The sequence below is a fragment of the Mytilus edulis genome, chromosome 6 (genome assembly GCF_963676685.1).
Source record: "Mytilus edulis chromosome 6, xbMytEdul2.2, whole genome shotgun sequence".
In the NCBI taxonomy this organism is placed as follows: Eukaryota; Metazoa; Mollusca; class Bivalvia; order Mytilida; family Mytilidae; genus Mytilus; species Mytilus edulis.
In genome coordinates, this window is record NC_092349.1 from 89,144,499 (window position 1) to 89,156,740 (window position 12,242).

Here is a 12,242-nt window from a genome sequence, read left to right on the forward strand (position 1 = left end):
TCAATTTCCATAATAAAAATAAACAAACAAAACCAACGAAGTAGCCACTGACAAAGTTGTTACTTCAGAAATGCACATGAACTTGTTTACGTATAAGTATGACACATACAGTTCAATGTACGTAAGTTCAATGTGGGTAGTATACATTTCGGAAACGGTCGATTTATTATATTGTAACATAAACTCCGGATCGGAACAATTTTTGTCTTGTCAAAACAACAAAAGCATCCCGTTAGTTTTCCGTTTAACAATAAAAAAATATTATCTTAAAACATGCACCGGATTAATATTAGGAAATACAACAACGAGATTATTACAATACGTAAAAAAGAGGGGGTTCCCAAGCATGGGTACCACTGTTATTCTGGAATAACATGCACTAGTTATACTCGAGATCGAAAATCAAACTGTATTTTTAAAAGTCATATTTGCCTGTGATAGTCGAAGCCTTATCTTCAGTGTAATCACATTATCTTATGAGCAGTAGACAAAATGTATAATTTTAGTCATAGATGTATGACGCAAAACATTCATTGTCTTATGATTGATAATGCAAGTTTATAAAAATGGAGAAAAAAAAACCCAGTACATTTACTTTAATTAACATATTGTTCATTTCTTTAACCTATGCAAGTTTTTCATATATTTTTTCAGGAAAAAATTACATTTCATCTAAATCCGAGCGATAAATGTTAGTGCATAATAACATTTCAACTAAATCCGAACAATGAAACAGTGTAGAAAGACGTTTCATCTAAATCAGAGCGATACATGATAGTGCAGAAATACTAACAATGACCACTGCCCTTTTCTCGATCTTGATATCTATATCACTAATGGAAAGCTGAATACTAAAATTTATGATAAAAGGGATGATTTTTCATTTCCTATCGTTAATTATCCGTTTTTAGATGGTGACGTTCCCTTGTCACCATCTTACGGTGTTTATATATCTCAACTTGTACGATTCGCTCGTGTATGTAACAATGTTTTAGATTTTAACGAGAGAAATTTATGCATTCTGAAAAATTATTACACCAGGGTTTTCGATATCACAAACTAGTCAAAACATTTACTAAATTTTATCATCGGTATAAAGACATCATTCGTAAATATAGCTCAACATGCAGACTTCTAATACGTTCAGGTATTTAACATCCAATTTTTTATGGAAAAATTCTTTATAAAGCACAAAGGTGTCAGTATTCACCTCAGAAACTTACAAAACCTTTGAATAGACTTATTAAGAAGGGATATAATTACGATACTGTTGTCAAATCATTAAAGATTGCATATTTTGGCGTTAATATTGAGTCACTGATAAGGTCTTTGCATCGGAACTAAACACATTTATTCTAAAAACAGTTGTTGGCATGACACGGGTTATGTTCTTCTCATATATGTTATGATGGTATGATACTAAACTCCTAACGGGAAGGATTGTGCCTGATGTTCATATGATGAAATCATAATCTTTCAGTCAGTTAAATTTAAGTCTGGAGCTGGCATGTCAGTTAACTGCTAGTAGTCTGTTGTTATTTATGTATTATTGTCATTTTGTTTATTTTCTTTGGTTACATCTTCTGACATCAGACTCGGACTTCTCTTGAACTGAATTTTAATGTGCGTATTGTTATGCGTTTACTTTTCTACATTGGTTAGAGGTATAGGGGGAGGGTTGAGATCTGACAAACATGTTTAACCTCGCCGCATTTTTGTGCCTGTCCCAAGTCGGGAGCCTCTGGCCTTTGTTAGTCTTGTATTATTTTAATTTTAGTTTCTTGTGTACAATTTGGAAATTAGTATGGCGTTCATTATCACTGGACTAGTATATATTTGTTTAGGGGCCAGCTGAAGGACGCCTCCGGGTGCGGGAATTTCTCGCTACATTGAAGACCTGTTGGTGACCCTCTGCTGTTGTTTTTTATTTGGTCGGGTTGTTGTCTCTTTGACACATTCCCCATTTCCATTCTCAATTTTACTTCATCTAAACCCGAAAAATGAAAGAAAGTGTAGAAAGACGTTTCATCTGAATTCGAGATTTGAAACCTAGAGTAGAAAGGCCTTTCATCTAAATCCAAGCGATAAATGATAGTGGAAAAAGAAGTTAAATCTAAATAGCGTGGATTGAGTGTAGAATAACGTTTCATATAAATCCGAGCGATGAAACATAGTGTAGAAAGACGACTCATTTTAATCCGAACGATAACTTATAGTGTAGAAAAACGTTTCATTTATATCCGAGCGATTAATAATAGTTTAAAAGGAAGATCTGTATCCGAGCATTGAAACATAGCATAGAAAAACGTTTCATCTAAATCCGAGTGATAAATGATAGTGAAGAAAAAAAATCATCTATATCCGAGCGATGAAATCTAGTGTAGAAAGACATTTCATCTGAATCCGAGTGATAAATGATAGTGAAGAAAAAAAATCATCTATATCCGAGCGATGAAACATAGAGTAGAAAGACGTTTCATCTGAATCCGAACGTTAAATCTGAATCCAAGCTATTAAAAATTTGTGTAGAAAGATGCTTCATCTGAATCCGAGCAAAGAAAAATAGTGAAGAAATAAGTTTCATCTGAATCCGAACGATTAAAGATTTGTGTAGAAAGACGTTTTATCAATCTGCATCCAGGCTAAGAAACACATATATAGTGTAGAAAGATGTTTCATTTGAATCCGAACGATGAGACATAGTATAGAATTATGTGTCATAATCCGAGCGCTGACTGAATGTGCAAGATAATGCATGCCAGCTGTTTTTTTCAAACTTTGATTCGGGGAAAAGTTACATTCAGTAATTTATCTAGAATATTTATCAACTTTATTACATCATTTTAATGACTTTTCTTTTATCTTTGTACTTTTCAAGGAATCTTTGAGAGAAAATTGCTGCACACATGTAACATGCAGAAAAGTTGGTATAAAACAATTAATACGATTACATGGTGCAGAAAATATAAATATCGTTGTGAATATTTCATACAAAAAAATCTATAGTAAACCTAATACCAAACCCAATCAGTAAAAAAAATACATGAAATAATTTTGTATTGGATGTCTTACTCTAGTCATCTTCCTTTCAGGAAAAATGGGTTGTTCGCTGACATCATTCAACAACCTTTCCTAGCGTATAAAACAGGGCATACTGAAAATGTACTGACATAAGCGATTGGCAGATCTGCTGGTACCGGTAAGTACACTTTTGAATATAATAATTATTTGTTACTAGCAAAATGTATGATTTTGCACAGTGTCGCTCATTTTTCATGTATTCTTTAGCAATTGCTCGCGCTAATGTACTGTTTAAATACGAGTTCACAAGAGAAGAGACAATACACCTTATCGCTATTCCCGGCTGACCCGTCCGCTTGAACTTTTGACGTCAACAACAATCACTTTTCCATTGTGGCGTCAGACATTTTGTTTTATGACGTCAACATTTTACGGGAACCTGTGTGATTTCCAGCAATGGCGGACAAATAGCGATAAGGTGTATGAAAGGAGTACAGAATGATAGCAGTTGTTTTTGAAGCTCTCCGCTTGTAAAAAAAGTATGAAAAAAGCAACTACAACAAACCTCGTTCAACTGAATCGTATTAGCTATTCGTTAGATTCACGGAACTCTCGTTGCGAAGCAAACCATTAAAGTCCGTCTGGTAACTTTACAAGTTAGGACTCTAACTACTACATTAGGTATATTTTATAAAATACTAGTATCATTATTTTCTTTCAGTAAAATCACTGACTGATGATGCTGATGTTACATATCCTTTGTTTAATATGTACACTGAATCTTGTGGTCGGATGCAGATGGGTTAACCAGTATGATAAACCTGTCCGTTTTTCGTGTCCACATGGACAAGCCATTTCTTTTATCCACAGTGTACATCACAACCATTTTGAAGATCGTAGATGGTGTTTAGGGTGTAGACCTACTGGTGGACGACACATCAATTGTTACTGGACTCGTAAATATTAAATAACATTTCTTTCAAAAACCCATTAGCAATCATATTTTTTTAGTATAATTCATCAAATAAAATAAATAAATTAATTGATTTTAAGTTGAGTTGATGTCTCAATGATAAAAAGATGGATCATCAGTAAAGATTTCCTCAGCTAGATTTTTTTAATAGTAATTGCTTAAATATTAATTTTACCTTATTTTTTTCTCAAAAATAAAACAAAATGTTTCGGTAACCGTACTAATTTACAAGCTATGAGTCGTAGAAAACTGCACAATTTGCATAGATTAGATTATTCATGAAAAACCGCTTTTTTAAATAAAAAAAGAACAAAATCAATGACCATTTCTGTAACATTCCTTTAAAAAATGTTTACTATTTGGGTTATCTCCCCTTAATAATTACGTTGAATAATTGATTCGAACAAAAACAAATATTTGGTATTTGTTGAAACAGTATATGAATAATGCAATAAATAACATATTTTTCTTTATTCAAATGAACAGTCTACACGTTTATTGCCAAAAATATTGATTGACACAATGTTTTGGCCTCCATGACTATATCGTGGATGCCAGGTTTTATTGGTGGAGGAAGCCACAGTGCTCGGAGGGAACAATCGATCTCGGACAATCATAGTCAATTAAAATCGGAGTCGAACGCACATGACACGTACACGAATCGAACTGACAACCTCGGTGTTTAGGCTGTATAGGAACTGCTTAAACCTCTCGACAAACGAAGCCCACAGCTCGAAAGAGAAACTTCACTATGACCCATTGAAGTGAATACTAAAGTAATACCAGGGCGTCTTAATATGTAAAATATGCAATTTAAACACACTCTAGTTTATATTGTTTTGATTTAAAAGCTAAATTTGTCATTTATATTTTATATATCAGCTCATTATGTGAATGACTGGGATAAATTCTTCAGCTTTCAATGCAACAATTATGGATTCATAGTTGGTATGCAGAGCATCCATCACAACCACTATGAGGACAGAAGGTTTAGATTTCAATGTTGCTCAATTGCTGGTAAATATTCTATTAATGTTTAGCAATTGTATCATTTCATCGGCACTGTCATGTTTGAACGATATATCTGATATTGAAAATTACAGTGCGTAAATATTATTATTTTAAATTCACATATTCACAAACTACTCTTGTTTAGCTAATTAACCTTGTATGACTTTGGTAAAAAAAAATTTGGAGCCTTTTAGATTTTGATGCGCTTATATAGATATTATTGGTATTATCATTATATAAAAAAATATAAACTTTGATATAACCTCGTGAAAATTGTTCAAGAAACACGTGTCGTTCGCGCACTAGAATACAATTCAAATTATGACGTTTATTTCAAAATGCTAACAGATAAAAGGGTCTTGATAAGGGATACTTCATTTATGTATTCTTTAATTCTTAAGGCTATTTTTCTCTACTCTATATTTTTTTTTCATTATTCTCTATTCTTTGTATTTTAGCACCTTATGATTCTCTATTCTATATGTTTTGGTCAATATTCACTACTTTTGATATGTTAGAATGTTTTTCTGAAGTCTTTGCCCATTATTCTCTATTCTGTAAAACCCATACAGACCATCAGCTAAAAATCTTAATAATCAACAGTATGATAGTATTTTGATAGAATATAAGATTTTTTTTTTAATTTATAACCAACTAAATTAATAATCGATTTGAAAATCTAAGTCACGATTGGAGTTAATGTAATCACATTCCTGACGATGTTTAAAACAAATTATAAAAAAAATCCTTATCCAATCGCAAAGTGGGATATTATTCTTCATAGTTATTTCCGTTTGCGTATATCATATTTTGTCAATCAGTAAGGAGCTAATCATATACATATATTACATTTAGGAAAGGATCTCAGTCAGTGTCATAAAACCTTCAGGAATCAGTTTGACAAACCCAATACAGTGCATGTACCAACTGGTTCCGTTGTAAGAGGTGTTTCCAGTTCACACAACAACCACTACGAGTAAGTTTAAATATTTCAATGAGTTTATGCCAAATAGTTCCGTTACTAGAGATGTTGTATATACACACACCAGCTGACATGAGCAATTTTAGATATTTCCTTTAGTATGTACCCAATGGTTACGTTATAAGAAGTGTTTTCAGTACACACAACAACTGCTATGAGTAAGTTCAAATATTTCGCAGAAAAATAACACGGAATGGTGACAAAACACAATACTCATATCCAAAAACATGATATGCCCATGATAGACTTTCAAATATTGGTGAATATTCAGCCAGGGAAGCTTTTCCAAATTGTTATTTTTCTTTCAATATTGATATACTTATTAAAAAAATGATTATCAGGAACAGATCTCATTCAATTCAATATTTTCACTTATTTTCCAAACATTCAGATTATTAGTTACACAGTGTTCAATTGTCCTAATACGAGAATTTATCGGGTCAATAACATTCATAAATTCCGTATTAGGACAATTGCACACTGTGTAAAGAATTTATCCCGATTTTTTCATATTACAAATTTATATATTCAAATTCAATTATAAGGGCAATATCATTCAATAAAATTGAGACGGGAAATGGGGAATGTGTCAAAAAGACAACAACCCGACCAAATAAAAAACAAATATGTTTAGATAGTTAATCTAAAACTGTGAAAAATGAAAATACTAGGACTATAAAGCAACATTTTTTTTTATATTAGGACAATGTTATAAAGGAGATAATTCCAATTGACGTAATAAAAAATTGTACTGAAATTTATTAGAACAGCATCAGCCAATCAAATTGCGAGAAATTACTCTTAATCAGGAAAAATATACATATTGATTTCTGTTGGAAAGTGGTGTCTGGTGTCTTCACCAATCATACCCTATTATAAATATTATCAGAAGATGTGGTATGATTGCTAATGAGAATACATTCCAACAGAGACTAAATGACGTAGCCGTTACAATAACTATAGATCACCGTACAACAATTAGCAAAACCAATACCACACAGCAACCTATAAAAGACCCAAACTCTACAAGTGTTAAACAATTCAAACGAGAACATACATAGATATAGGAAGATGTGGTGTGAGTGCCAATGAGACAACTCTCCATACAAATAACAATTTAAAAAGTAAACCATTATAGGTTAAAGTACGGCCTTCAACACCGAACAACAAGCTATAAAGGGCCCCAAAATTACTAGTGTAAAACCATTCAAACGGGAAAACCAACGGTCTAATCTATATAAACAAAACGAGAAACGAGAAACACGTATATATTACATAAACAAACGACAACTACTTTACATCAGATTCCTGTGCATTTTCTTAAATTTTAATTTCATTTCAGAGATCGACAATACAGCTGGAACATATGCAAGTTGGTAAATCGTGAACAGTTTTCCATAATTTGAGGATTTGGAGAGTTTGAAAACTTTAACATCAATAGTCTATTATATGAAAATTACTCTTTGTTCACTAGATACACAATAAAGTTTTTGGTTAGTTAAACCTCTAATTAGAAAAAGTCCGCTTACTTTAAATACAAACCCAGACCTAACAATTCAATAATATGCCCCTCATGGGAGAATACAAAGCTCTATATCATGACTTGTTATAAATCACTTGAAACAACTCTTTGATAGGTCCATATATGGTCTGTTGCAAGTCAAAATATTTGCGCTATTCAGCATTCCGTCAATAGCGGTCCAAATTTCCAATCCTTCATCCCGTTCAACCTAATGTATTAATTTTATATTTTCGTCGTTTTAATTATGTCACGAAATTTTGCGATAGGACGTTAAATTAGGACAACAGTAGTTTAGCGATGTTCAAATCCTTTAAATCGATAAGGAAAAGACAAATCAAGGGAGCAAACAAAAACTCTGAACTCCAAAAGGAGCAATATCGGTTATTTCGACAGGATAAGCATCTTCTGCTATCCATGTCTCACCTACCATGCGAATTCATACTCATTTGAAATGATAAATTCCGTAATAGAGTTACTATTATTTAGGTAAAAACACGAGTTATAAGGTCAATAAAACAGCATAACCCAAACGATTCACTCCCTAAAAACAAAATATTACTGAAAAACGAAGCAAAACAAATAAAACATTTCAATTGCTGCCAAGATTACTTGACCAAAAACGTTTTTTGAGGAATAAACTCAGACTAAATGTCGCAAGACAGAATGTAAGTTGAAAGTGAACTTATCATCTCTGCTTACGACAGCTCTCCTGATACCGTTCAACCAATTGCCCTCAACCATGAATGCATATTGGACCGATCTTTTTATGAGCGTACCGATATGTATTTAATACAGTAAATATTCGTGATGTAAACAATCTGTTTGTAAGCTCGTACGTACAAATAGTGTGTTTAGCGTGTGTACGTGTTTAAAAAAAGAAAAGAAAATGTTTCTTTTACTATTTGTCTTGATAGTAATACGTTTTATCATTCTAAAAATGGAAAACAAGATACATTTGAGATGCAACTACTGTGAAGAGGAGTCTGATCAAGAGTATGCTAGCAATATAGCACCATATAACTTCCTTCCTAAGAATTGGAAAATACTTATTTCTGTCTAAACAAGATCGTTCGAAGCACTGGACAATCTACCAGGGCGTGCATAAAACTGTACAAAGTCATGTCAAAACAAAAATATTTTCTATGATCCAATACTACCCTTTTAAATTATGCCGAATATAGACAGAAGCAACGTATATGAGTATTGTAGATGGGGAAATAGTAAAAGGGCGGATCAAGTGTATGTGTTTTGTTTTATTGTTATTGTATTTGTTTTTTGTGGGAGGGGCTGACTCCTGGCGACATTCAGCAGAATACTTGTGTTTATATTGCGTTTTGCATTTTACTGCTGTCCCTAAGTTTTTTACACCTATTATCAAAACTCTGGGATTTTCCAATGTACTATATATATATATATAATGTACACAGCCATGTATCACCATCACTGCTGGTACACCGATGGATAAATCTGTTGTAGAGTTGTCACTTGCTCAGACGTACTTATAAATATGATTATTTTCTGTGACTGTGTTTAACATTAATTCGTAGGATCCTTTACTATAGATAATTTAGCTGATCTATAAGAATAGCATCTTCATGCATTATATATCATGTACTGTATTACGACGTTAGATTAAAACTGACGTGGAAAGGTAACACATGGCCACCGAAAGCTTCATTTCATATGAAGCCCAGGTGGTCGTGTGGTCTAATGGGACGGCTACAGTGCAGGCGATTTGGTGTCACGATATCTCAGAAGCATGGGTTCGAATCCCGGCGAGGGAAGAACAAAAAAATTGCGAAAGCAAATTTACAGATCTAACATTGTTGGGTTGATGTTTAGATGAGTTGTATATACATAATGTACACAGCCATGTATCACCATCACTGCTGGTGATCCGATGGATAAATCTGTTGTAGAGTTGTCACTGGCTCAGACGTACTTATAAATATAATTTTTTTTGTGACTGTATCTAACATTAATTTGTAGGATCCTTTACTATAGATAATTTAGCTGATCTGTAGGAATAACATCTTCATGCATTATATATCATGTACTGTAGTACGACGTTAGATTAAAACTGGCGTGAAAAGGTAACACCCGGCCAAAGAAAGCTTCATTTTGTATGAAACCCAGGTGGTCGTGTGGTCTAGCAGGACGGCTACAGTGCAGGCGATTAGGTGTCACGATATCTCAGTAGCATGGGTTCGAATCCCGGGGAGGGAAGGACAAAAAATTTGCCAAAAGCAAATTTACAGATCTAACATTGTTGGGTTGATGTTTAGACGAGTTATATCTAACTTTGTTGGGCTAACTTTGAGACGAATTATATATTTTAGCCCAACAAAGTTAGATTGTCAAATTTGCGTTAGCAACTTTTTGTTCTTCCCTCTGCGGGATTCGAACCCTTGCATCTGTGACAGCGTGACAACAACACCGTCTGTACCGTGTCCAGCGCCCTAGACCACTCGACCAACTAGGCTACATAAAATATAGCTATCGGTGGTCGATGAAATACCTTTCCTTGTCGGCTTTATCTAGGGTTTTAAAATAGTACATGATGTATAGCGGCAAGTAGATGGTGTACTTTTCAGATCAGGTAATTTGTATTTCGTAATGATGATAACGTTAATTACCATGCCGCCACATCAAATTTTAATTTTATTATACACGTCTAAACATATGACAATTTTATGACAGACATTTTCAATCGGATAACACGTGGTTATACATATATATTAATATCAATCATGAAATATAATGGACTGTAAAAACAAAGGTAACAGGAATTGATATTGAATAGATCATGAGTCCCCTTTATTCCGTTCTAAAGACCGTTTTATAAAGGATCCAGTGATTTTGGATACATCAAGGTTATAGTAAATAATATCAGAAGAGAAAATGATGGGCGTCAAGTTGGTTACCTATTCCCTATTCCCTATTCGTTACCTATTCCCTATTCCCTATTCGTTGCCTATTCGTTACCTATTCCCTATTCCCTATTCGTTACCTATTCGTTACCTATTCCCTATTCCCTATTCGTTGCCTATTCGTTACCTATTCCCTATTCCCTATTCGTTACCTATTCGTTACCTATTCGTTACCTATTCCCTATTCCCTATTCGTTACCTATTCGTTACTTATTTGATTTTCAATATCCTTCCCCCTTTTTAATTATGGCATGGAATAGTTTAATATGGCTGCCGTTACCATGGAAACGGCACAATTGTGAAAAAAAATGAGTTTTTGGTTTTTGGTGAACTGTTTGGATATGCTTCAACTCAGAATCATCATATTTTAAAACAATGTAGGTGCCCACTATATACAGGTGTTGGATGATTTTGGCGATCATTGGAACTACTATGTTGCCATGGAAACTACACCAAAATTTTCAAAATTCTAAAAATGCTCAAAACTTCATGAAACTTCACAGTAATGATGAGCAACATTGGAGTTGGAATTTCCAAAATAGGTCTTGTTACCATGGAAACAATGCAAAAAGGTCAAAAATTTCAAAAATAAGAATTTTCCGCAAACTGGATGAAACTTTACAGGAATGGTAACTGGCATAGGCAGAGTTGGATTTTGAAGTTAGAATTTTCAAAATGGCCGCCGTAACCATGGAAACAGCAAAAATATCAAAAATTCAAAAGGGGTGCCTTCCGTTATTGCTAGCAATTACAAATCTAGTTGTTAATAGTCTTACATATGGTAATAGTTCTGAATTGGTTGAGGTAAAATGATCTTTTTATGACTTATTTATATGTGTTTGTGCTCAACCGATCCTTTTACTTCATGTTCGATACGCATTTGTTCCTTACTTGTTTTTTTATACGTTCTACCTTTTAACTGCTTTATGTCCGTATGTTTGAAGATGGATCTTGGTTCGACGGGATGAAATCACCGTGTTAGCGCTTGCTAAAAAACGAAGATGTGGTATGATTGCCAATGAGACAACACTCCACATTAGACCAAAATGACACAGAAATTATCAACTATAGTTCACTGTACGGCCTTCAACAATGAACATAGCCCAAACCGTGAAGTCACCTATAAAAGGCCCAGACATGACAACCTCATACAATTCAAACAACAAAACTGACGGCCGTATTTCATATACAAAAAAATAAACGGAAATATGTAACACAAAAACAAACGATAACTACTTAATTTCAGGCTCTTGTCTAGGGACAGGCACATACTTACATAATGTGGTAGAGTTAAACATGTAAGCAGGGTGTACATCGTTTCGGAGCATGCTATTACCTTGTTTAATTCGTTCCATCACTCGCTTATAATTCGCTTATAATACGTGTATCTTACGTTGCACCTTTTAAAACATGATTTTCAATTGTTTTGTTGTCTCTGGTGGAAGATTTGGGCTCTTAGAGGTGATATAACTCTATAAGTGCATTTGTATCCGTTCCAGCGGTCGGATAATACCCTGTTAAATATTCGTTACTAATTCGCTTTTAAAAAGTTTGTTGTACGTTGCACCTTTTAGAAAGGATTTCCAATTGTGTTCATATCTCTGGTGGTAATAATGTGTTCTTATAGATGAAATACCCCTATAAGCGCATATGTACTCGTTCCAGCGATCGGTTAATACCCTGTTACCTATTCGTTACCTATTCACTTATAGTACGTTTGTTGTACGTTGCACCTTTTAGAAAAGGATTTTCAATTAAATTCATATCTCTGGTGGTAACAATGTGTTCTTAGAGATGAAATGA

The 12,242-nt window shown here is 33.7% G+C and overlaps 1 protein-coding gene across 1 annotated transcript; it reads left to right on the plus strand.

Annotated features, from left to right (window-relative positions):
• The first annotated feature begins 3,050 nt into the window (after nt 1–3,050).
• Nucleotides 3,051–7,490, plus strand: LOC139528829 (dermatopontin-like). The gene is made up of 5 exons (XM_071325048.1): nt 3,051–3,199; nt 3,743–3,977; nt 4,877–5,011; nt 5,861–5,981; nt 7,330–7,490. Exons 2-5 carry the CDS (start codon nt 3,758–3,760, stop codon nt 7,391–7,393), a joined length of 540 nt encoding a protein of 179 aa, XP_071181149.1. The 5' UTR covers nt 3,051–3,199; nt 3,743–3,757; the 3' UTR covers nt 7,394–7,490.
• The last annotated feature ends 4,752 nt before the right edge of the window (nt 7,491–12,242 follow it).

Bases quoted from the DNA above. Each gene is read 5' to 3' on its own strand.
- LOC139528829 (XM_071325048.1), top strand. From the start codon at position 3,758: ATGATGCTGATGTTACATATCCTTTGTTTAATATGTACACTGAATCTT. The intron at 3,978-4,876 runs GTAAATATTAAA...TTTATATATCAG, and splicing joins CATCAATTGTTACTGGACTC to CTCATTATGTGAATGACTGG. The intron at 5,012-5,860 runs GTAAATATTCTA...TATTACATTTAG, and splicing joins TCAATGTTGCTCAATTGCTG to GAAAGGATCTCAGTCAGTGT.